At 39.6% G+C, this 26,979-nt stretch overlaps 1 protein-coding gene across 2 annotated transcripts; it reads right to left on the bottom strand.

Annotated features, from left to right (window-relative positions):
- Positions 1 to 1,202: 1,202 nt before the first annotated feature.
- LOC129826257 (alpha-1A adrenergic receptor-like) lies at positions 1,203 to 25,308 on the bottom strand. 2 transcript variants are annotated; one of them, XM_055886785.1, is made up of 3 exons: positions 24,962 to 25,308; positions 12,213 to 13,945; positions 1,203 to 4,590 (listed from the first exon to the last, which is right to left on the bottom strand). In XM_055886785.1, exons 2-3 carry the CDS (start codon positions 13,114 to 13,116, stop codon positions 4,079 to 4,081), a joined length of 1,416 nt encoding a protein of 471 aa, XP_055742760.1. In that variant the 5' UTR covers positions 13,117 to 13,945; positions 24,962 to 25,308; the 3' UTR covers positions 1,203 to 4,078. The 2 variants fall into 2 exon arrangements, with proteins under 2 accessions (XP_055742760.1, XP_055742759.1); XM_055886784.1 differs by lacking the exon at positions 24,962 to 25,308 and adding an exon at positions 22,515 to 22,767.
- Between the last annotated feature and the right edge of the window lie 1,671 nt (positions 25,309 to 26,979).

Raw genomic sequence — 26,979 nt, 5'->3', positions numbered from 1 at the left:
TTGTGTGCTTGTGTAAGTGGCGGTCGGTGATGTTTAAGATGAGGGAGGACATAATTTTTTCTTATGAGCATGGCCTTATTTCTATTACAGCATATTGGATGACTGTCATTCATATTCCATTCACCCAGCTCGATGTAACATCGATTGGTTTAGGCTACTAAATTATACTCTAATTTGCCCTATACCCATCATGAGGTTGCTACAATCTAGCCTATGAATGAAAGTTTACGTAGGTGCACAGGTCGAGAGAAAAATTTGAGTAGTCAAGGTGACAGACAGTGACACATTCAATACCGCCTTGCACGCTCTTGTCCGCATCTAGCTAATCTAGGGTGTAATCATTAGTCCAACAGTTGCAAACAAGGGTTTCTATTGGTCAAATTCAGATAAGTTTTTCCTCGTTTTGTTCCGTTTGCTTCTGTTTAAGAAATGTTTTGCAACACAATCGGTGAAATGAATACACCCCTGATCACATGCAAACACAGTTCACTTTCATAGCAGCCACACAGAAAGAGCATTATATTTTTACTCGTTGTAGAATTCCTTCTCGCATCTACGCACTCTACTCCTCTCACCTTTTCCCTCCGCTTGTGGACTTCAGTGCACAACACATCAGCTGTCTGTCACCAGGCAGAAAAACTTTTCCAAGCAAAACCTTCATATCATAACCGCTACACACAGCCTACATCGTTGTCACCATGTTAGCTAATGTCATAGCTAGTAAACATAGCTACTAGAACTAACGCATTAGTAAATCCGCTACAATCATGCAGTAAAGTATACAGTCAGCAAGAAGTTTAGCAGTTACATCAAGGGGCCCTGTTGACAATAAATGTATAAAACCAAAAGCTTGCCTTGACTTGAAAGCGTTCCAGTGTTGGACAGCCATAGCGTTGGATAGCCATCCCTCTCCAGTGTTGGATAGCCATCCCTCTCCGTTTGAGGTGGGTGTTTGAGTAGTCTAAACTAGCTAGCTGCATTCACTAGCTAAGTGAAAGTGAAAGAAATTACAATGATATATACAGTGCTGTAAAAAGGTGTTTTCCCCCTGTCTAAATTTCTCTACTTTTGCATATTTTTCATACTGAATGTTATCAGATCTTCAACCAAAACCTAATATTAGATACAGGGAACCTGAGTGAACAAATAACACAACAATTGCATACTTATTTCCTTTATTTCATAAACAAAGTTATGCAACACCCAATGACCCTGTGTGAAAAAGTAATTGCCCCCTTACACTCAATAACTGGTTGTGCCACCTTTAGCTGCAATGACTCCAACCAAATGCTTCCTATAGTTGTTGATCAGTCTCTCATGTCGCTGTGGAGGAATTTTGTCCTTGTCACGCTCGTCTGACGAAGAAGGAGTGGACCAAAGCGCAGCGTGGTACCTGTTCATACTATTTTAATAAGTTAAAATAACAAAGAGACAAATGAACAGTTCTGTAAGGTAACTAAACTAAACAGAAAACAACTACCCACAAATCCAGGTGGGAAAAGGCTACCTAAGTATGATTCTCAATCAGAGACAACGATAGACAGCTGCCTCTGATTGAAAACCACACCCGGCCAAACACAAAGAAATAGAAAACATAGAAATAAAGAAACTAGAATGCCCACCCTAGTCACACCCTGGCCTATCCAAAATAGAGAATTGAAACCTCTCTATGGCCAGGGCGTGACAGTCCTATCCTTCCATGCAGAACTGCTTTAACTCAGCAATATTTGTGGGTTTTCAAGCATGAACTGCCACAACATCTCAATTGGGATTAGGTCTGGACTTTGACTAGGCCATTCCAAAACTTCAAATTTGCTGCTTTTTAGCCATTTTCATGATTGTGTGTTTTGGATCAGTCTTGCTGCATGACCCAGCTGCGCTTTAACTTCAGTTCACAGATGGATGACGTTCTCCTGTAGAATTCTTTGATACAGATTGGGTGGACAACATGTCAGTTCATGCTGCAAGAACTCTGATAGGTTGGAGGAAATCATCCAGAAGTTGTCATAATTACTGTGTAAGTCTATGGAAGGGGGTGAGAATCATGAGCCTCCTAGGTTTTGTATTGAAGTCAATGTACCCTGAGGAGGACGGACGGAAACTAGCTGTCCTCCGGCTACACCATGGTGCTACCCTACTGTTGAGTACTGTTGAGTACTGTTGAGGCTACTGTAGACCTTCAATGCGAAACAGTGTGTTCTATAAAATTATTTGGTGACGTGAATATATTTAGTATAGTTTAATCTGAAAAGGATCACCTTTTTAATTTCACTATTTTTATGAAATTCACTGAGGATGGTCCTCCCCTTCTTCCTCTGTGGAGCCTCCACTGTGTGGATGCAATTTGCAAATGGTTCCATAAAACTGGAAAGCCTGAGCTACAGTATGAAGGCAAATTTCTCACTGGCTTGTGGTGGATTTAGAGGCTTGGGAGCAGTTATGAGGTCAAAACCCATGAAATGATCCCTCAGAATTCCAAAGTAGGAAGTTAATCTTCTGTCTGGCAGTGGAGATTGGAAAGTGGTATCGTGGGAATGTTGGAGTACAAAGCAATACTGTTCATGCGTGTTTATGAAACATGTGTGTCCATGAAATCACAAAAAAAGGATTCTCAAAGTGATGTTTCAACTCCCAAACTGAGAATATCTCATACTCTTTTTATTGGAATACGTGACATGGAAGAACAGTATCGTCTTGGGTTCCAGCCTTCTGTGGACAGTATGGTGTGATTCATTTGTGATGGGCATTGTGCCTGCCCTCTGACTCCCCAGGGAGACTGGGAGTGATGTCACAGTATCACACAGTCACACACTATTCTCACAACGGGACAAGAGCTTGGTAAAGGGTAAGACACTGGGAGAAAGATTACAATTTTGAACAATTTGTGAGGTTACCACCAATAACATATGTACAGACTTCACCTATTATGCATTGGTAATATTCTTTGTAAGTATACAACTTGTAAACATTACACAAGGAACATACAATTTGGTCCTTCTTAAGAAATACCTTCACAAACCCCAATTTCTTATCAGAAATATCTGGAATAAATAATACATATATTGATATAGCTAAAGTGTAGATCCCAGTAAAATTGCTGAGCTCCCCATGGAAAACTTTTTTCTAACATGTATATTTAAAAGGGGAGGGGGATATATTTTGCTCTTGGGGAACTATCACTTTTGGCATTAGATTGGAATAATAATTTGGACTGTTTTCTTTACTATTCAAATCAACTGGATGCTGAAGTGTAAAGAGTGGCAAAGACCACCTGAGAGAATGTGCACTTGTCTTAAAGGCCCAGTAAAGTCAACAACGTGATTTTCCTGTGTTTTATATATATTTCCACACTATGAGGTTGGAATAATACTGTGAAATGTGAAAATTATGATGATGCCCTTTTAGTGTAAGAGCTGGATAGAGTTGTGGCCTGTCTGGTGGCATCACCAGGTGGTAAATTAGTTAATAGACCAATAAGAAAGAGAGTTCCAATAACAGCTAATTGTCCATTTTCCCCTTCCCACTCAGACCACTACCAGACAGCCTTAGCAAAATTCTTGCTTGAGAAATTGCTCTTCGCCAAGAAGCTATTTTAGTTTCTCACTAGTGTACGCTATGATTAAGAACATCTGCTAAATGACTAAAATGTAAATGTAATGTTACTTTTTGATCATTTTAATTTAAAACAATCACAGCAAGGTACATAATTGTTACCCAGAAATGAGTTGATATGTAGATAATAACTGCTGCATTGGACCTTTAAAGAGTGTCAATATCTCAAGGTAAAACCTTGGTTTAGTGTGTAAAAACAAACAGTCATTATTTTAAACACTGCCATTGTGTATCTGCAGTCAGTGTATTCCAAATATTTGAGAATTTCATCGACCATCTCCACCAGCTATTATTAATGTTCCATCGTTGTAAACTCCACTGGGCTTAGAAATGTATTCACTATTCACTTTAGTTTCCTTTAATAGCACTGGACCTTGAGGGTAGACCATGCTTTGTTTAAGAGAAGATGAGATACAGTATTCATACCAGAGACATTCAAAATAATTTACTCCATCATTATCTCTGGTTATACGGCCTCTCCCTTTTCACATAAAGACAGCTGGTGGATCTTAATGGTGGGCAGGGCCCCGTGTGGAGAGGGCTGGGGATGGCTGGGCTCCTGGTTGAGGCTCCCGTCTCTGATGCAGCAGCAGGTCTTCAGCAGACTCCTACTGCACAGTTGGGCCACCTTAGCCTGTCCTGTCTCTATCTTCCACTCTCTGTCATCCCTAGAAGAGGGTGTGCGGGACAGTGCTATGGAGGAGGAGGGGCTAAGACGGGAGGGGTCACCTCTGCCATCTACTCTCAGAGTGAGAGAATGACCCTGGACCTGGGCTTGACTGAGGCCTGGACCTAGGTGATGAGTGGCTCTGGGCTGGGCTCTCAGACAACGCACTCCCAGAATACTCTGGAAGGCCTTCTTAAACTCCTGGTTGGAACAGGGGTAGATGATAGGGTTGATGCAGCTGTTGAAGTAGCCCAGCCAGAAGGTGATCTTGAAAACGGTGTCCGAAGGTCTGTATGCCGGGAATATGGAACCTATAATAGGCCACACACACACACACACACACACACACACACACACACACACACACACACACACACACACACACACACACACACACACACACACACACACACACACACACACACACACACACACACACACACACACACACACACACACACACACAGAGAGAGAGAGAGAGAGAGAGAGAGAGAGAGAGAGAGAGAGAGAGAGAGAGAGAGAGAGAGAGAGAGAGAGAGAGAGAGAGAGAGAGAGAGAGAGAGAGAGAGAGAGAGAGAGAGAGAGAGAGAGAGAGAATTTGACATGGACACACATGCCACACATACAAAGGGAAGAAAACTGATTAACATCAAGGTACTGACGTCAAGGTATCAGTTGTATTAAAATTGCCATCATAAATCCTACTGCTTCTGATTACAGGGGCTCATGGGAGAAAGTGTGAGCTGCACACTTAATAGTGAAGTAGATTAAATGGTTTAACATGCACATTACACAAAGGACTTTTTACAGCCAATGCTCGACACATTAAAATAATTAAATGGCTAATGTCTTGGATGGATTTGAATTTGAGCATCTATCTTCAAAGGTAGGCTGGGTGAGCTGTCTTGTGAAATTCTTTAATGGAGAAGCTGTTGGAGAACTTTTAGTGATGTGGAGATGGATAGAGAGGGGGAGAGAACGAAAGAGACCGAGGGAAAGAAAGGAGGTGAAGTTTGAGTAGATATGATTCCGTGTCAAGTACATCTCAGATGACTACTGTGCAACAAGCAACAGCTATTCTACTACTCTTCTTACTACTGAATTCATACATCCTGGAAACTTGATTGCCGTTATTCAGGAAGCCTAATTTTTCTATGAAAAGTTGACACAATAAAGACAGTGATGCAAAACATGTTTTTTAAAGAAAGCTAAACAAATCATTTGGTGTCATTCTCTCCCTCTACTTCACCAAACAGAGGGTATACAGTGATGTATAGCGACGGAAAACAAGATAGAGTGAGCAATAAATAATGGATGACCAATAAATGTGCTCACTTCCCAAGTGAGACGTTGCCATACATCCAGGAAGACAAAGAAGCACACTACTGCTCTAATACTGTAGCTCACTACCAACACCCCCAAATATAATTCATAATGTCAATAATGATTTAAGATAACAATACCAAAGATGCATGGTAGGCACAAGTGCAACTACCGACTAACGACCGCAGCACCAGCAGACAAAATACCACTACCTTGTGAACATGTGAGTAAACAGTTGCTTAGCTCTTGGCCATACCTTTTTAAATAGCTACTGGAACAAACTCAAAATAAACCCACTGCCAAGACAGTGATAGCCCTCTTACCCCTTTTGACCCACTCAAATCCACACAAGGGTAAGTTTCCCTCTTGAAGAAGAAATAAAGCCTGTCCCAGTAAACCAAAGCAAACAATAATAACCATCCCCAGCCGAACACAATCAATCTTAACTTGAAAACCGTTCTGTGATTTAACAGGATAATAATACATAACATTGTGACATGTTGTCCAGACATGGTAAGGGAGTAGAATCCCCACCCTAGCTCTTGCTATATTTCTGAGCATGAGAGTGTATAATAAATCGGAACCCTGAGGGGTTAGGAAGGAGTTGACTTGATCTTAAATTTGATTTGATTTGTATTTTCTTCCCAAATTCATCCTATACTGAAATGATTAAACTAACAAGCAGACTTTATCTTTCCTTCCTGCTGTGATCACATTGATGAGAATGCCTCTATGTGCAGGAGAAACAGATGCCGAGAGAGAGAGAGAGATGGAGAGTGAAAGAGAGAGAGAGAGAGATAGAGAGAGAGAATGGTTGTCTGAAAAGTGTGTGTGTGAAATATGACCAAAAGAAAGTTTCCGACAGCATGTGCTCAGCACTTCTAACTTCATGCAGCTCACTCCACCCATCCCCCGATGTTGCCAGAGAGACTAGGGGATCATAAACTGGCTCCCCAAACTCCAAGTGACCTCTGCTACCAGGCCACCTATAGGTTTCTATGGAGGTTGCTAGGGGGCAGGACAGCAAACAGTCCTTTTGCCTGCTCAGGTTAGAGCCTCATCAGTCTTTCTCCAAGTGGAATGCGTGGACAGACGTGAGTGATGTTGTTATTGAAACTTGTGTGCATTTACTGTTGGTTGTTACTAATGCCAGTCATTAATAGTAGTTGATGCTACTACGTGTTAAACAGTCATTGTCATGTTATGTTTATTATGTATAGTATATTCATTCATATTTATCTTTGTACAGAACCACGTACATTGCATATGTCCTCTGGAAATGAATAGTTTCATTCCAAAACGCTATACCAATTTTCAGAAATGTTCGTAAATTTGCTTGTATTGTTTAAAGACATTATGAATGAGATGAATGTGTTTTTTTTCACTATCTAATCATGGCATGGGGGTTGTTCAATGACAGATACGTATTTGTTTAAAATCTGTCACGTAATGGTTTAATTTCAGAGAGACAAATAATCGTGTTTATATGCTATATATTCACCTCACTCTCAGAGAAATAAGTAGTACTACTAGGTTTTACACAGTCACATGGAACAAATAACTACATCTTTAGTAAGGAAATGTACAAATTATATTTTTGCGACATCAATATCAAAAAATATTTGAAATATAATTAAAGACAGTAATATGAGATCTGTATGTAAAACATTTACATTTGACATTTTAGTCATTTAGCAGATGCTCTTATCCAGAGAGACTTACAGTAAGTGCATTCATCTTAAGATAGCTAGCTGAGACAACCACATATCACAGTCAAATATACAGGACACGAACATTCCATTACAACTAAACAATGAATATATAGCGTTTAGCATAAAAAACATTTTCATACTCAAATCTATGAATAAAATATCTGACAACAGTAATATTTTACACACACATGAAGGTACCCATAAGCAATCATTTCTGGTGAAAAAATACAAATGTGTGGATATAGCGTTCAACTCTTCAAATACAGTTTCTTATGTGTAACTCTCTGTGAGGTTGCCTTATTCACAGACCAGCCAAACTGGAAAGCCGCTCTCTTTCAACCACAGCAGCTCTTTGATCACACTGAGAAGATGACTGGGACAGAGGCTGACTGAAAGTGACCACCCACCCATGCTGAGAGTATCTCTGTTGTCTGAAGAATCCTATGATGACCCAGTACCAGACCCGGTCAGACCCGGTCACAGCTTTTACCTTTGTTGCCTGCACTGCATCACTGAGACACCTGGCCGAAATTGCAGTAACTCCTCAGTGGCCTTCCGAAAAACCATTAAATTAACACCAAAAAGTATTAATTTCACAAGCACTTATGGCTGGATAACAAAACTCGACAATGGCGTCTTGGGAATGAATGAATGGAAATGGATGTTACAAACGTACTCAATCTTTCTGTAGCTCTCTATCTCTATCACTTTCTAATGCGTGTGGTGTGTGTGTGTGTGTGTGTGTGTGTGTGTGTGTGTGTGTGTGTGTGTGTGTGTGTGTGTGTGTGTGTGTGTGTGTGTGTGTGTGTGTGTGTGTGTGTGTGTGTGTGTGTGTGTGTGTGTGTGTGTGTGTGTGTGTGTAGTTGAAGTCTTGAATATTGGATCATTTCTTGAGACTGGTATTTTGGCTTGCCTGAAAATCCTCTCAATATTTTCTACACAATAGTGTTACGTAAACACGATAATGTCATCAAATGAAATGATGAGGATAATGGGCCTAATCTGAAACGTTCATTAATCAGTTTTCTTTTAAAAGAACACTGACTCCATTCAAAGATTGTGATAACATCAGTAAGCGTTTATGGCAATTATACTTGTTATTGGGCATTGTGTCCTCTGAAATAAAAGCTACTGAAATTACTTTTTATTTCATTATTTCCACATGAAATACCACATTATTGGTAAGTGTATGTACAGTTGGGGTTGGACGTTTACATACACCTTAGCCAAATACATTTAAACTCAGATCTTCACAATTCCTGACATTTAATCCCAGTAACAATTCCCTGTCTTAGGTCAGTTAGGATCACCACTTTATTTTAAGAATGTGAAATGTCAGAATAATATTAGAGAGAATGATTGATTTCAGCTTTTATTTCTTTCATCACATTCCCAGTGGGTCAGAAGTTTACATACACTCAATTAGTATTTGGTAGCATTGCCTTTAAATTGTTTAACCTGGGTCAAATGTTTCGGGTAGCCTTCCACAAGCTTCCCACAATAAGTTGGGTTAATTTTGGCCCATTCCTCCTGACAGAGCTGGTGTAACTGAGTCAGGTTTGTAGGCCTCCTTGCTCGCACACGCTTTTTCAGTTCTGCCCACAAATTTTCTATGGGATTGAGGCCAGGGCTTTGTGATGGCCACTCCAATACCTTGAATTTGTTGTCCTTAAGCCATTTTGCCACAACTTTGGAAGTATGCTTGGGTTCATTGTCCATTTGGAACACCCATTTGCGACCAAGCTTTAACTTCTTATGGCTGCATCCCGACGCCGGTACACTTATGTCAACAGCCACTTCAAGTGCAGGGCGCGAAATTCAAAAGATATTTTTTGAAATATTTAACTTTCACACATTAACAAGTCCAATACAGTATATGAAAGGTACACATCTCGTGAATCCAGCCAACATGTCCGATTTTTAAAATGTTTTACAGGGAAGACAAAATATGTAAATCTATTAGCTAACCACGTTAGCAAAAGACTCCACTTTTATTACTCCATCAGTTTTTTACTACATCAGTAGCTATCACAAATTCGGCCAAATAAAGATAAAAATAGCCACTAACCAAGAAACAACCTCATCAGATGACAGTCTGATAACATATTTATTGTATAGCATATGTTTTTTTCGAAAAATGTGCATATTTCAGGTATAAATCATAGTTTACATTGCAGCTACATTCAGAAATTGCACCGAAAGCAGCCATAATATTTACAGACACCAACGTCAAATACCTAATTACTCATCATAAAACATTTCTGAAAAATACATAGTGTACAGTAAATGAAAGACAGGCATCTTGTGAATCACAATATGTATTTCTATTAGCTAACCACAATAGCAAAAGACTCAACCGCATATTTTCACCATTTTGTTTACCGTATAGGTAGCTATCATAAAACCGACCAAATAGAGATATAATTAGTCACTAACCAAGGAATAACTTCATCAGATGACAGTCTTATAACATCATGTTACACAATACATATATGTTTTGTTCGAAAATGTGCATATTTAGAGGTATAAATCTTGGTTTTACATTGTGAATACGTAGCCAAAATGCACAAAATTCTTCTGAGATATTTTGGACAGTCACCTAATCTAATCAAAGAACTCATCATAAACTTTACTAAAAAATACATGTTGGATAGCAAATGAAAGATACACTAGTTCTTAATGCAATCGCCGTGTTAGATTTAAAAAAATAACTTTACCATAACAAACAGCTTACGTTATAGCGAGACCGCACACGCAAAAAGGAAGGAAAATAGGACTAAACATTTTCCACAGAAATACGAAATAACATCATAAATGGTTCTTACTTTTGCTGAGCTTCCATCAGAATCTTGTACAAGGAGTCCTTTGTCCAGAATAAATCGTTGTTTGGTTTTAGAATGTCCTCTTCTCCTGTCGAATTAGCAACATTAGCTAGCCATGTGGCGCGAACATGCCCAAATTCTCCTGACGCAAAGAAAGGAAAATTCCAAAACTCGCAAAAACGTTGAATAAACTGATACAACTCGGTTGAAAAAAACGACTTTATGATGTTTTTATCACATCTATCAAATAAAATCAGAGCCGGAGACATCCACCGTCTATACCGAACGCTTTTCAGAAGCCAATGCTGATGTCATTCCCGCGCCTTGGTAGACAAAGGAAATTGTGGTCACGTCATTCCAAGAGCTCTTGTTCGACCTCAGATCAAGCTAGACACCCCATTCCACCTCCCACTGCCTGTTGACATCTAGACATCTAGGAAGGCGTATGAAATGCATGTATATCCATAGATTTCAGGCAATTGAATAGGAAGGCCCTGGAACAGAGCCTCGATTTCAGATTTTTCACTTCCTGTCAGGAAGTTTTCTGCAAAATTAGTTCTGTTTTACTCACAGATATAATTCAAACAGTTTTAGAAACTTGAGAGTGTTTTCTATCCAATAGTAATAATAATATGCATATTGTACGATCTAGAATAGAGTACGAGGCCGTTTAAATTGGGCACGATTTTTTACAAAGTGGAAATAGCGCCCCCCTATTGACAAGAAGTTTAATGGCGGTTTTGAAGCAGTGGCTTCTTCCTTGCTGAGCAGCCTTTCAGGTTATGTCGATATAGGACTCGTTTTACTGTGGATATAGATAATTTTGTAGCTGTTTCCTCCAGCATCTTCACAAGGTCCTTTGCTGTTGTTCTGGGATTGATTTGCACTTTTCACACCAAAGTACGTTCATCTCTAGGAGACAGAACGCGTCTCTTTCTTGAGCGGTATGACGGCTGCATGATCCCATGGTGTTTATACTTGTGTACTATTTTTGTACAGATGAACGTGGTACCTTCACGCATTTGGAAATTGCTACCAAGGATGAATCAGACTTTTGGAGGTCTACAATTTTTTTTCTGAGATCTTGGCTGATTTCTTTTGATTTTCCCATGATGTCAAGCAAAGAGGCACTGAGTTTGAAGGTAGGCCTTGAAATACATCCACAGGTAGACCTCAAATTGACTCAAATGATGTAGCTTCTAGAAGCTTCTGAAGCCATGACATCATTTTCTGGAATTTTACAAGCTTTTTAAAGGCACAGTCAACTTAGTGTATATAAATTTCTGACCCACTGGAATTGTGATACAGTGAATTATAAGTGAAATAATCTGTCTGTAAACAATTGTTGGAAAAATGACTTGTGTCATGCACAAAGTAGATGTCCTAACTGACTTGCCAAAACTATAGTTCGTTAACAAGTAATTTGTGGAGTGGTTGAAAAACGATTTTTAATGACTCCAACCTAAGTGTATGTAAACTTCTGACTTTAACTGCATATACTACTAAAAAAATGTCTGGTAGTTAAGTTAGACAAAAGCAGTCATGTATGACAAGTAAAATAACATCAGGGTGAGGAGAAGATTGACATTTTGCACGGTTCAAACAAATACTTTGATTAGTGTACTCTTTTTAATGATACATTTGAGTTACTTCAGATGGTTTCTATTTGTAAACAAGTTTTAATTCGTACTTTCATCAATGAAAGTAAATCTTTGCAGATGCAGCCCATTATTGATTAATGCGACAATAGACTACATTTTACATCATCCACATCCAACAACCTCACATAACCTAAAATAACTGATTTATTAAACACATAAATAAACTTCTTCTATTTCTATGGTTGATACCGAATGACATAAGAAAGGCTTGCATGAGACTGTTGTGAACATCTATTTTGGGAGTCATCCCACACTCCCTCCTACAGCCATCTCTGCAATGCAATTTAATTATAAACCCTCATAAATTATTTTGCCAAGTGTAGACACAAAAGGTGGTGGCATTAACAGCATGACACAGCAGCTGTGGAGCACGGTCTACAAGGTAAGGAGCCTGGGTACAATGGGTAACACTCACCTATGGGCAGAACCAGGAAGAAAGGCAGCCAGCAGAGCACGAAGCAGCCCACCACAATGCCCAGGGTCTTGGCGGCCTTCTTTTCTCGGGAGAACTTGAGGAGGCGAAGGGCGAAGTGTGTGTGGCTGCGCAGGGCCTCGTCCTCAGACACAGCCATGTTGCCGCGGTGGATCCTCAGCGTGATGCTCTCTGAGTCTGACTTGTCTGTTTTGTGCCCCTCCCTCAGGCCCCGGCTCTCCTGGCGGGCCACCACATACACCCTGCAGTACATAGACAGTATGATGGCCAGCGGGAGGTAGAAGGAGCCCACAGCAGAGAAGATGGCATAGGCAGGCTCCTCTGTGATCTTACAGATAGACTCATCCTCAGGCGCCGGCTCCTTCCAGCCAAACAGAGGGCCGATGGAGATTGTGATAGACAGAGCCCACAGGCCCACCAGGGCTAGCAGTGCCCTGCGCTCTGTCACGATGGCTGGGTAGCGCAGCGGGTAGCTGACCCCGATGTAGCGGTCCACTGAGATCACACACAGGCTCATAATGGAGGCTGTGCAGCACAGCACGTCCACCGCTGCCCACACGTTGCAGAATGGCCGTCCGAACACCCAGTACCCTAAGATCTCAAAGGTGGCAGAGAAGGGCAGCACGATGGAGCTCAGCAGGAGGTCTGCCACCGCTAAGTTGACAATGAAGTAGTGTGTGACTGTGCGTAGGTGTCGATGACAGACCACCGACAAGATAACCAGGATGTTCCCAAAAACCCCAAATATGATGAAGGTCCCAAGTATCAGTCCCAGCGCCACAGCCTTGATCACATTGAGCTCTGGGACAAATGCCTGGCTGCAGTTGGAGCAGTTCTGTGTCGGAGGCTCTGGGGTCATGTTCATGTTGTCTGCTATAGGAACCATCTGTTCTCTATACAGTATTGATACACTGTGCTGCCCTGTACTGTAACAGTAGACTGATAAACAGACTGCAGACAGTTATGTTTGCTGAGAGAAGACAAGGACATCAGAGCACTTTCCTGAGAAATAAAAATAATGAAAATAAGGATCACATTAAGACTGTCATGTCAAATTATAATTTGACTGATGATGTCTCAATCTAATGAGCAATTACGATGAATCAAAAATAGTAAGCTATGTTCTTGTTTTAAACACTGAGCGAGACACACATTGTGTATGCAGAGGAATGCTATTTAACATAGAAATCATAATCCATTTTGAGATTGTGCTTGATGTTATTAAGCCACAAGTTATAATACAGTTGGAGACCACAAAAGATCTTTGATGGAGTGTGGAGTCGACTCTGACAGTCTGACCTGTCAGAGTCGTATTTGGTTACTGAGGATCATGATCATAGGCATAGCTCTGAGGTCGATCTCTCTGATCTTCCCAATATCTACTTCCAAGTGTACAAGGGCAAGTCTGTGTCATATCAAAAATGTAGAATAGTGGGAAGAGGACAGTGAAGCATATACAATCTGCAATCTGAGTAGTTTGGTTTTAGTTTGGCTCAATCCAACTGGAAGAGAATACTGAAAGATATTCTCACTGAGCTTGAGCTCCAGACCAGACCGCTTGCCAGAGTAGGAGTTAGGAGGTAGGAGGGTTATTACAGGTGAAGAGACAGGCCAGTCCCAGGGCAAGTCTGGCCAAGCCTCCTGAAAGTGGGAACAGCCTCAGCTTGGATGTGGATGAGTTGAATAGTCACTGTGCATCTGTGGCATGACTCCCCCTGAAAAAAAGAGATACAGCCACAATGATGCTTTGGTCTGAGTAAGACTAAGTATAAGCTGGTATGACATCCAACCACCACAACAGATCTCATGCAAAATCAAACCTCAGTAAGACAAGTCGCTATATCTTTTAAAACATTTTCAGACAGCCACAATTTGTATTCTGCCGCATGTTTCAATATCATTAGCTGCTTAAAATTACCTATCTGGCTCCTATCCAGTCCCATTGTAGGGGAGATACAATCCCTTTTCTCGTCCTGAATTAATTTCCTTTTTGAAAGAAAAGCAGGTGCAGACTTTGCACCTGCTGTAAATGCTTAACAAATCTGTCCCTTTTTCTCAATGTATCTGTGTAGCCTAAGAATAGAATAGAAGGAAAGCCACCATATAAAATTGGATTTGATTGCTGACTTTTATGACGTAAAAATGTATTCATCTGTCTTAATAACCTGTTGAGGATGGGGGCGCTGTTGTCACTATTTATGCTAATCGTGTAATTTTTGAAACGGCTTCCCACAAAATTCTTGATCGTACAATATGCATATTATTATTATTATTGGATAGAAAACATTCTATAGTTTCTATAGGAGTTGAAATTTTGTCTCTAAGTGGAACAGAAGTCATTCTACAGCAATTTCCCTGACATGGAGTCAGATTTCAGAAATTTTGGCCCCTGATCTGGAGTCAGTTAAAAGGCCGCAGTTATTGCTATGAGTATACGGACACTGCTTACGTCTTCCCCTGGATGCCTTTACGTGATGACGATTTGAATGGGGTCGATTGCGCGTTCACAGGCACTACAAATTAAAAAACCCTGTAGCTAGGAACTCTTTTCTTGCTGCGTAATGCGCCTGGAGGACATCGACCCGCACTTGTTCCAAGCATTAGTGGAGGGAGTAATATTACTCTGGTCATGTTTCTACTCGTTATGGGAGTTAAAAACATCATAAGGTAGTTAATTTAAAGCGTTTTATAGCAATTTATATCCGTTTAGTGCGATTTTGGGACATTTATTTCTGAAACGCTGTGAATTGCTGGGCACGCTTCCAGTTCATCCCGAACGCAGTTGGCATTTCCACATGGCAAGAGGACAGCTTTCCACCAAAAGACGATTAGATCCAAGAAAGGATCCTTTGCCCAAGATACTGATGGAAGAACAGCTCAAAATAGGACATTTTTATTATGATAAATCGTGTTTCTGTCAAAATGTTAGTGGATTAGGACGCCATGTTTTTTGACGTAGCTTCGCTTGGCGCAAACTGTATTGAAAAGTAAGGATAATTAAAAAAATGTAATTCCGCGATTGTATTAAGAATTAAATTGTCTATCAATCCCTGTCCACCCTATATTTTTTAGTCACGTTTATGAGTATTTATGTATAAGAGTAGATCACTGTCTAATATGGCGCACGGACATTTTCTCACCAGCTGGGCTACATTTCACATTGTCTAACCATGATTTTGGTGGCTAAATATAAACATTTTCGATCAAACTCTATATGGATTGTGTAATATGATGTTACAGGAGTGTCATCTGAAGAATTCTGAGAAGGTTAGTGAAAAAATTAATATATTTTGGCGATGTTGACATTATCGCTCACTTTGGCTATAATCAATGCTGGGCTGCTATGTGCTACGTGCTATGCTAATATAACGATTTATTGTGTTTTCGCTGTAAGACACTTAGAAAATCTGAAATATTGTCTGTATTCACAGGATCTGTGTCTTTCGATTAGTGTATGCTGTGTATTTTTACGAAATGTTTGATGATTAGTAAGTAGGTAAACACGTTGCTCTATGTAGTTTTTCTTGTCCATTTGTGACGGTGGGTGCAATTGTAACCTATGCCATCTACCTGAAATATGCACTTTTTTCTAACAAAACCTATCCCATACCATAAATATGTTATCAGACTGTCATCTGATGAGTTTTTTTCTTGGTTAGGGGCTATAAATATCTTAGTTTAGCCGAATTGGTGATAGCTACTGGTGTTGGTGGACAAATAAAAGATGGTGGATTATGCTAATGTGTTTTTAGGTAATAGATGTACATCTTTACATATTGTGTCTTCCCTGTAAAACATTTAAAAAATCTGACATTTTGGCTGGATTCACAAGATCTGTGTCTTTCATTAGCTGTATTGGACTTTAATGTGTGAAAGTTAAATATTTAAAAAAAATATTTTTTTTGAATTTCGCGGCACTGGTTTTTCAGTGGGGGTGGGGGGGGAGTGCCGCTAGCGGCACCCTCATCCTAGACAGGTTAAGACATGCAGTGTGCTATATCCTTTCATGTATACAGTGCATTCAGAAAGTATTCACACCCCCTGAATTTTTTCACATTTTGTTGTTGTGTTGGAGCCTGAATTTTAAATATATTAAATTTAGGTTTTGTGTCACCCATCTACACACAATACTTCATAATGTCAAAGTCGAATTATGTTTTTAGAATTGTTAATAAATTAATTCAAAATTAAAAGCTGAAATGTCTTGAGTCAATAATTATTCAAACCTTTTGTTATGGCACACCTAAATAAGCTAAACATTTGCTTAACAACTCATATAATAAGTTGCATGGACTCACTCTGTGTGCAATTATAATGTTTAACATGATTTTCAAATGACTACCCCCATCTCTGTACCCTACACATACAATTATCTATAAGGTCCCTCAGTCGAACAGTGAATTTCAAGCACAGATTGAACCACAAAAACCAGGGAGGTTTTCCAATGGTTCGCAAAGAAGGGCACCCATTGGTAGATGGGCAATAAAAAGCAGACATTGAATATCCCTTTGAGCATGGTGAAGTTATTAATTACACTTTGGATGATGTATCAATACACCCAGTCACTACAAAGATACAGGTGCCCTTCCTAACTCAGTTGCCAGAGAGGAAAGAAACTGCTCAGAGATTTCACCATGAGGCCAATGGTGATTTTTTTGAAGTTACAGAGTTTAATGGCTGTGATAGGAGTTAACTGAGGATGGATCAACAACATTGTAGTTACTCCACAATACTAACATTAATGACAGAGTGAAAAGAAGGAAGCATGTACAGAATAAAAAATATTCCAAAACATGCATCTTGTTTGCAATAAGGCACTAAAGTAATACTGCAGAAAATGTGGCAAAGAAATTAACTTTTTGTCCTGAATACAAAGCGTTATGCTTTGGGCAAATCCAACACAACACATCACTGGTTACCACTATTCATATTTATAAGCATGGTGGTGGCTGCATTATGTTATGGGCATGCTTGTCATCGACAAAGGACTAGGGATTAATAAAAAAAAGTTTTAAAACATTAACGGAACAGATCTAAGCACAGGCAAAATCCTAGATGAAAACCTGGTTCAGTCTGATTTCCAACAGGCACTGGAAGACAAATTCATCTTTCCGCAGAGCATTAACTTAAAGCACAAGGCCAAATATACACTGGAGTTGCTTAGCAAGACAACATTGAATGTTCCTGAGTGGCCCAGTTACAGTTTAGACTTAAATCGTCTTGAAAATCTACGGCAAGACCTGTCTAGCAATGATCAACAACTAACTAGACAGCACTTGATTGAAGTTGAAAAAAGAACAATTGGGCAAATACTGTACAATCCAGGTGTGCAAAGCTCTTAGAAACCTGCCCAGAAAGACTCACAGCTGGCTTTCTCTCCTTCGCCTTCAAAGAGTAAACTTTCATAATAGAGGACATAGCTATGTGTACTCTATTTTTCAAGATCTTCCACATAAAAAACAACTGTCTGACTGATGTTAAATGTATCTAATCAGCTTTGTCACTACTGCTCAATGGCATTTGGTACATAGACGTCATCTATGGAATTTAGATTTGATCGAATGCTTGACAACACATTAGAATACAACAAGTGGATGGAAACAGCCCTAGTTTGGTTTATATTGGGTTATGATAAGCAGCTTTGACTTAGATGATGACATTAGAAGTTCATCTGAGTGCAGCTCTTAGACTATAAATCCATCAGTGTCAAGGTTTATGCATTCTAACCAATTCTCTTGTACTTTGTATGCACACCATCCATTACCATACAGAATAGGTGAAAGTGGAATCAATGGGTGGAAAAAACACACACGGGTAGTAATGGGTCTAAATTAAAACATTACTTTGTTCCCTACTGTCTCCTTCCCTCTCTCCTCCATCATATTATTGGTTCAGTCTGCTTTCCAACAGACACTGGGAGACAAATTCACCCTTCAGCAGGACAATTACCTAAAACACAAGGCCAAATATACACTCGAGTTACTTACCAAGATGACATTGAATGTTCCTGAGTATCCTAGTTACAGTTTGGATTTAAATTGGCTTGAAAATCTATGGGAAGACTTGAAAATGGCTGTCTAGCAATGATTAACAACCAACTTGACAGAGATTGAATAATATTTTTAAGAATAATGGGCAAATATTGTACAATCCAGGTGTGCAAAGCTCTTCGAGACTTACCCAGAAAGACACAGCTGTAATAGCTGCCAAAGGTGATTCTAACATGTATTGACTCCGGAGGGTGAATACTTATCTAATCAAGATACATTAGTGTTTTATTTTCCATAATTTAAAAAAATATGTTAGACTTTTTATTCCACTTTGACATTAGAGTATTTTGTGTAGCTCATTGAGAAGAAAATTACAATAAAATCAATTTTAATCCCAAATTGTAACACAATAAAATGTGGAAAAAGTCAAGTGGTGTGAATAATTTCTGAAGGCACTCTAATTCATCTTGACTTTGTTGTATGGTGGTGATGCAACAATCTTTCTGTCTGTCTCTCCTTCGCCTTCAAAGAGTAAACTTTCATAATAGAGGACATAGCTACATGTATTTTTCACAATGTCCCACAGAAAACACCCACTGTCTGACTGATGTAAAATTAATCTAATCAGCCTTGTCTCTGCTGCTCAATGGCATTTGGTACATGGACGTCATTAATGGAATATACTGTAGATTTGATCGAATGCTTGACAACACATTAGAATACTAAAAGTGGATGGAAACAGCCCTAGTTTGGTTTATATTGGGTTATGATAAGCAGCTTTGACTTAGATGATGACATTAGAAGTTCATCTGAGTGCAGCTCTTAGACTATAAATCCATCAGTGTCAAGGTTTATGTATTCCAACCAATTCTCTTGTACTTTGTATGCACACCATCCATTACCATACAGAATAGGTGAAAGTGGACGGTTAGTGATGGGTCTAAATTAAAACATTACTTAGTCCCTTACTGTCCTCCTCCCATCTCTCCTCCGTCATATTATTATTACCGCAGCGTGACCTTTCCTCTGTGCCCTACAGAGTCCTGCTCCACACTGGCTGAGCAGCTGCTGAAGCAGCCTGATGAACTCCTGTGTACAGTCAGATGCCACTTACATTCACACCTCCAACTAGTTCCTGCGTGTGGTGTGCTGCTGGAGCGAACACTGGGATGGTGCCATAATATTACTCACGGTGTGGGTTATAACACACAACAGCACTTGGCTTGTGTCCTAGCAGGGCGAGAGTGCTCATTTGCTTTAAGGGCAATATAGGTGCTGAACCAGTATCTCTAGACCTCTCTGATGCCCAGAAAGCTCAGATTCAAACTCCCATTCACCAGCTCTGAAAGCGCTCTAATGTCTAAATACGTTTGTTGATCGCCAAATATGGAGTTTCGCTGAGCAACTATCTTACGTACTTCCAAAAAAGGTCTAAATAAAAATGTACAAGCAACCCAAAAAAATCTTATTCTGCACCTCCAATCACTCATTACTGCCCCTCACAGGTCGGAAGTCTACAACAGCTCAATAAATTGGAGGTGACGAAGAGTCATTTTGCTTGTACATTTTTTATTTCATTTTTATTTAGACCTTTTTTGGAAGCACATACCAGCCGTGACAGGAGTAAATGAAGATAATTGCTCAGCAAAACTACATGTTAATTTTGGTGATCAACAAACATATTTTGACATTATAACGTTTGCATAGCTGGTGAATGGGAGTTTGAATGAGAGTTTTCTGGGCGTTAGAAAGGTCTCTAATGCACAGATACTTACTTGGGTAGTGTACTAGCAGGATGAGAGAGTGCTCATTTGATTTAAGGGCAATATATGGTGCTAAGACTGTGTCTGATTTTAGCCACTGAAGCGTGTGGGACAAATAAAAAACTGCCCATGGCAAAGTTATGAATAAACAACAATGACAGTTGCATCATTGTCACACATGAAAGCATTACTTAATGAGTTGCCCTCAGCATAGTGCCTTGTAACTAACATCTGGATGTTAGAAATTAGGTGCATACCAGACTCAGGTGCACAGGTAACCTGAAATGCCTCAATAAATTACCGCAAACCCAAACGGCAAAGACATGATACTCAAATCAAGAAAACAAGGATTGTTTGTGTCTAGCAAGCTGCACAGACAGCCAACCCCCTCTAAATGGTGCCTGTTAGGATTTGTTCAAATTAGGGATGGTAAAAGCATTACATTATGCCTGAGACAGTGTGTCCACATAACGGCAGTCATGACTGCCCCTAAAGCAACATCCATTCTGTCCAAGATTACATCACAATTACTGGTACGCTTTAATGAACAGTTATCACATTATTGTAGTAGTATGGTGGTATTCACTGTCTCTGACCATTAGCTCTAGTCAAGTCATAATGCCAGAGAAGCCGGTGTTTGGAGTATATATTGGCACGGGTGTTGTTAGCCCGAGACGAAGTCGGAGGCCGGCAAACTGTGCCAATATATCCCCCGAACACCGGCTTCGAGGGCATTATCACTTTTATACAACGAGTTACCAACATATTCAAATAATGATTTTCATATTTTCATTAAAAAACGTATTTTGATTAATTTATTCATACTATTTCATCCTTCCACAAGATATAGTCCTGACACAAATCGAGGGTTGCTACCCAAGCTGGCTGGTCGTTCTTTCTATCGGTTCAGTTGCCAGAGACACAATCCAGTCGTTTTTGTTCTGTATCTATGGACACGACCCAGTCATTCTTTCTAAATGTTCTATTGCCATACTTATCCCTTGCTTGCTAGCTAGCCAACTACGGCTAACTGTGTCACGTCAAACAGTGCAGCCAGAATAAAAACAAAGTAGATGCATTTGCATTTGTTTAAGCTGTTTTCTAGTGGAATTTATTTGGATACATCAATAACGATGAGCTAATGATGCGCGATTTCACCTGGTATAGAAAATGTGCTCCTCGTCAGGACACTATTGTTCATAGGAGATAGACAACAACACAGCAAACACAATTCCTTCAAACTGATGCTGGAAAAACAGCAAACTAGCTGCACTTTGTTTCATTTTCTTTGTATATATCCATAAAAATTATGCTTATTCATGATTTCGACTGGCTGACAAAAGCTGCCTGCCTTTCTGTGTAATCCCGACTCGTGACAAGTTCATTACTATGCGACAGCTGAAGATCGAATATGAATATTGAAGCAATGTTGCAAATTTCGGAGAGACAAACAGCAAGGTTTATACTAATCTCCGCTGTTGAAAACTAAATTTTAGTCTAAAAGATTAGATAATGGCTAGATGTTCTTTGTAGTGGAGATATAAATTGCCTGGCTGGGCTGATGAGACAGTGGATTGTGAAGTCAGATGGAACAGAGTAAATAGGCATTTTAACATCATAGATTTAGCAGGTGGTCATTTGTGGAATATACACCAGCTGGAATGCGGTTTTAGCCAATCAGCATTCAGGATTAGACACACCCATTGTATAATGCTCAGTAATCACACTGCTTGTTTTCACATACATTAATGGACTGTGTGGTGACCTCTCACAGCTCAATTCTATTACATGAAAAACTGATGGAAGAAAATTAATATACAGTAGGCCTATGTGGGAAAAATACAGAAAAGAAATACAAATACACAATTTATAAGAACAACATACTATTTCCTCTGCAAAGAAAGAAAGAAAGAAGCCATGACCTAACAATTGACTGTTTCTCCTTACAGCTTGCTCTTCAAGGCTAATGCAAGGAGCAACGCAACAAACAATTAAACATATTATTTCATACATCGGTATAGCCTACTGTAGCAAGCAAATAGGCTTTAGGCTTCAGAATTATTTCATTGTACGAATTTAAACTACACAATCTAGGCTCTGCAAAAGCGCCACATATCTAACGTTGATTAGGTTATTGACAGTATTGAAAATGACAAAGTTTGTTGAACTATAGACACTAGAAGGAAACGTTATCTTTCTGTAAAGAATAAGAATAATGAGAGAATGAAAAAGTCGAGTAGATGTTCCGTGTTTTTGACCATAACTGTGATTCTCATAAATTGAACTGTTTTCAATATACTTGGATGTAATTTTAAACCAATACTAGTCTACATTTCGTTCTCCTTAGACTATTTTTCCAATACGGCCCAGTGTACATCAAAGTAGCCTATGCAATACATGAAAACATTAATAACATATCTGTTGACAATCAACTAAAAATAGATTGCAATAAATGAGTTACTTCTTTAAAAAGAAAAAAATCGATCCCATTGACCAAAGCAATCAAACATTTTCATCGGAACGTTACTCACCTAACTCTTGACACTTGTCCGGATGGTTTGAACAGCAACAAATGTCAAGTATACGGAAAAGCGAAAAGAAAGATGAAAAAGGAGCATTGTAAGGTGTAAAAAGGACATGGTGTTAATAACTGCGGGCTTTTGTGATATGCTCCGCTTTCTCAACCGAGGTGAGGTATCCGATATTAATTCAGATAGCCAAGTGCGCTCCTAATGGAAAGCCCTGGATCCATTTAAGTGCTGCGCTTCAAGAGCATTTACTCCTTGAAACGATGACTACGAAATGAGTCATTGCTGCCACCATTCACCCCCCCCCCCCCCCCCCCGCCTCAACTATAGCCTATACATTTCAGCTTCCTTTTACAGATCAGCATCCAATGCGTCATCAATATTTATACAAAACTTTAGATTTTCCCAGCGATTTCTCAGCGATGGAACAGCCATATTTCATGGTTTCCAGAAAATGATAATTCATTATAACACGATCGAACTAAGGAATCGAATGAAACTGGTTTGGAGACGCTGTATATTGTTTATTCTTTAATTAATTGGTTTACAGTTATGTTACATTAAACTCAAAATGATTGCGGTGGAGGGTCCATAAAGAAGACGTAGAGTTCAGAAAAATGCCTGAGGCAGCCCCCCCCCCCTGTGTTTTCAATGCTAAAATAGATGTCTGCGGGTCAAAGAGTTTAGAAGAGCCTGTAGAACAAAACATATGTTTATGTGTTGTGGATTAAATAGATTAGTCTCATATCCCCCATGGGCCTCAAACAAACACACACGTAGACACAAACACACCCAAACACACACAATAAGCAACAAGACGATTGACACACATGGATAAATCCTCAAATAGTATAAACTGCCATGCGATTGAAATCTTATCTCAAATGGTTCCAGATGTAAGATATTTATGGGGTGCTGGGAACTGTACGATATCTGAGCCTTACAGTGAGAGATGACTGTAGTTAGGGCACTGACGATAAATTACTTTATCGGGGATAGATGTCCCTGAAAAGACCATCTGACCATCTTCGGCTTCAACAATTCATCTGAGGCTCATTACATTCATCGATATGCTGTGCTTTACTCCTAGTCCCCCCCCCCCCCCTCTCTCTCTCTACCATCCATTGTAAACTGTCCAAAGCTTGTTTGTTTTCAAGCTCATAAAGATTCAACACCAACCCAAGCCTTTAGGATGCTACTGTATCATAGCAAAGAATCCTTTCTCCCCCACAAGCAGATGAGCAGCAAACCACCTCTCAGTACCTGCTTCTCCTGCTTGGGGACGATTCACTTTCCCCTCACAGCGCTTACAGTACATCACCATGACAACTCATAGTTGTTCATCATCATTTAAAATGACTAGCAATGGTACACTCATAGAAAAAGGGTTTCAAAGGGGTTCTTTGGCTGTCCCCATAAAATAACCCTTTTTGGTTCCAGGTAGAACTGTTTTGAGTTCCATGTAGAATCCTCTGTGGAGGATTTTACATGGGACCCAAAAGGTTCTACCTGGAACCAAAAAGGGTTATTCAAAGGGTTCTCCGAATTAGCCTTTTAGGTTCTTGATAGAACCTTTTTTTCTAAGAGTGTTGTTACAGATGCCGTATCTTAATTTGATCAACCTGTTGTTGCAGGAATGTTCCTAACGAAAAATGCATCAACCACTACAAAAAAATGTCCAATAACTATAATTCCCATAATAATTCCCATTTCTTGTCGCTGCAGGATTGTTTTCCTCCTGTAGCAAACTGGCTCAAATTAAGATCCTACATCTGTATGTAGAGTAAACATATTTAGCAGTGATGAAATTTGGGTTGCACAGAGGGGTTGGGTTAAATGCGGAAGACACATTTCGGTTGAATGCATTCAGTTGTGCAACTGACTAAGTATCCCCTTTCCCTTTTCCCACATTTGGGTTGCTGCAGAGCAAATCTGTTCTGACCCTTCCTTACTAAACATCTAACATTTTAACTCACTGATGAGATATTATCAGTGATTAAAAAACATCAAGGCCGTCATTAAATTGAAAGATGGAATATGAACACGTACATTTTTTTAAATAAATAGCTGTGCTGCGCTGTGTTGTGCTGTGCATGGATCAAGGTATATTATCTTATGAGCTACCGAGCCCAAATGAGATTAATTTGGTTAGAGATGAGAGATTTCTCTAAATGTTATAACAAGAGCAGACTATTACTATAACAGATTGTATCTCTCTTTCCCTCTCTTTCCACCCCATCTCTCTCTCTCTCTCTGTCTGTCTGTCTGTCTGTTCATCTTGTCAAGTTCCATCTGTAAAAGACCTGTCAGAATGGCAATTATCAGTCTGAGCCTTTCAGTCTGCTGAGTTTTGATGTTTCTAAAATCAAGTTAGAGAACATTACACTTAACTGAGGGACATATCTTGTCTAAACATTTATACAAATTTTGCCATTTACACCAACACTCACCTTAATGACTTCCGCTAGAGATGTTATTGTTGTAGATCAAATATGTTCCTTGACGACAACTCCTCAAATTTCACATACATACATATTTTAAACACAGTTATTAGTCGATTGGAGCACACAACCCTCTTTGGATTTACTGACAAAAAATAATGTAGTTCAGTTTCAGCTGCAAGAGCCTTCAAAATGTTACAGTATGAGGAGATGACATCGTATGATCATGGACATCTGTCCAGCAGCCGCTTATAGATACCCGGGTCTTCACATTTACACAGGAAGTCTTAGTCATCCATTTGAACCGAGGATAAAGCCTTACGGAATCTGTTGAAATGTGTTAGCGCACCAGCCAATCCTCCACCCACACACACAAACATCTCAGGTAGAAAAAAAGACAGGCTTGATGCATCATTGGTTGAAGTGTGTTCAAGCCTCACATGGGCAGACAGATTGAAGATGAGGAAGAAATTCTTGCATGCTTGAAAACCAACATTTTCTTGTCAGATAATATTCAACAGGTTAGAAGTACAAGAGCCAAAACAATGAATATCTCATTCTCTGTGAACCCCTCACTTTAGCTCCTTTCACCTTTTCCATCCATTTTAGAGGAATTTAAAACGTTCTATCTATGTAACGGTGGCTATGGGGAGCATCGACTAACGATCCCAGCTCGGTAGGAAGAGATGAACCCTGCTTGGGTAGAGACAAACGAACTAACACTGGCCACCGCTCCGTGAGTGAATCAACTGCAGTGTTAGTTTGGCCCGGTGCCCATAGTTAGCCTATAGCCCCAAATCCTGTGCCTTTCATATGTTTCTAATCAGGCCACAGTGATACTGCGTATTATTGTCATTGTTGTAAATGTGGAATTCCAAAAAATGATCTTTGATTTCACTTTGGCCTGCCTCTGCGGTTGTGTTTGCTGTGGGATTTTAGAACTCTGCGTTTGACATTTCCAGTCATGGCACTCTCTGAATTGCTGTAATGAAGTCGGCCCTAATTATTTTTTCCGATGGAACTCTGCCCCCAAACAGGACTAATTATGGCCCTGCTGCAGCTGCCTGACTGCTGCACATACACAAACATCCCCGGGGCTATGCACATCTGGTATTATGCTATAACTGACTGTGGGGGGAAAATGCTCTCGTGGTTATCATCTAAAATGACAACCCTTCATGTCTCCTTTGGACCAATGACAAACTATTTTAGATGTTGACAAACTAACTCTTGCGTGTTTTAGGGCTTGGTTTCACACATGGTTGAATCATTTTACTATATTGATGTGTTTTACTGGCTTTAGTGACATGTCTTTTGAGTCTTAATGAGTGAGTTTTGAAAAGGAAAATCAATGCCTACACCCTGAAACAGAAAAAAAATACCAGTACTAATATTTTTCCAATTAAAATGGCCATTACATCTGTATGTTCAAAGTTGCCATCAAGTCATCAAGTCTTGCCATCAAGTCTAACCATCTGTTATATCTGATCACAGAGTAATTATCTATCAGTTTCACATCAATACACCATTATTTAAGATTCCATTACCAAATTCCAGAAGGAACTGTTGGGCCATCATTAATTAAACAATACCGATACATTTTAGTAGCTTTGTTTACTCAAAAATTCTATACAAGGAAATAAATGTTTCCCACAGACATTTTCTTTGCGCTCTCTGCACTACCAGAAATCTATACCAGAAAATGGTTAAAAAGTCTACGCAATGCATCATTTAAAGTGCCTTCAGAAAGTTTTCACACCCCAAGAAAAAACGAAACACTAATATATCTTGATTAGATAAGTATTGATCCCCCTTGAGTAAATACATGCTAGAATCACTTTGGCAGTGATTACAGCTGTGAGTCTTTCTGGGTCGGTCTCGAAGAGCTTTGCACACCTGGATTGTACAATATTTGCCCATTATAATTTTTTTAACGTATCAATCTCAGTCAAGTTGGTTGTCAATCATTGCTAGACAGACATCTTGCCATATATTTTCAAGACGATTTAAGTCTAAACTGTAACTAG

The sequence above is a fragment of the Salvelinus fontinalis genome, chromosome 28, assembly GCF_029448725.1.
Source record: "Salvelinus fontinalis isolate EN_2023a chromosome 28, ASM2944872v1, whole genome shotgun sequence".
In the NCBI taxonomy this organism is placed as follows: Eukaryota; Metazoa; Chordata; class Actinopteri; order Salmoniformes; family Salmonidae; genus Salvelinus; species Salvelinus fontinalis.
This window is presented reverse-complemented; position numbering and strand designations above follow the sequence as displayed.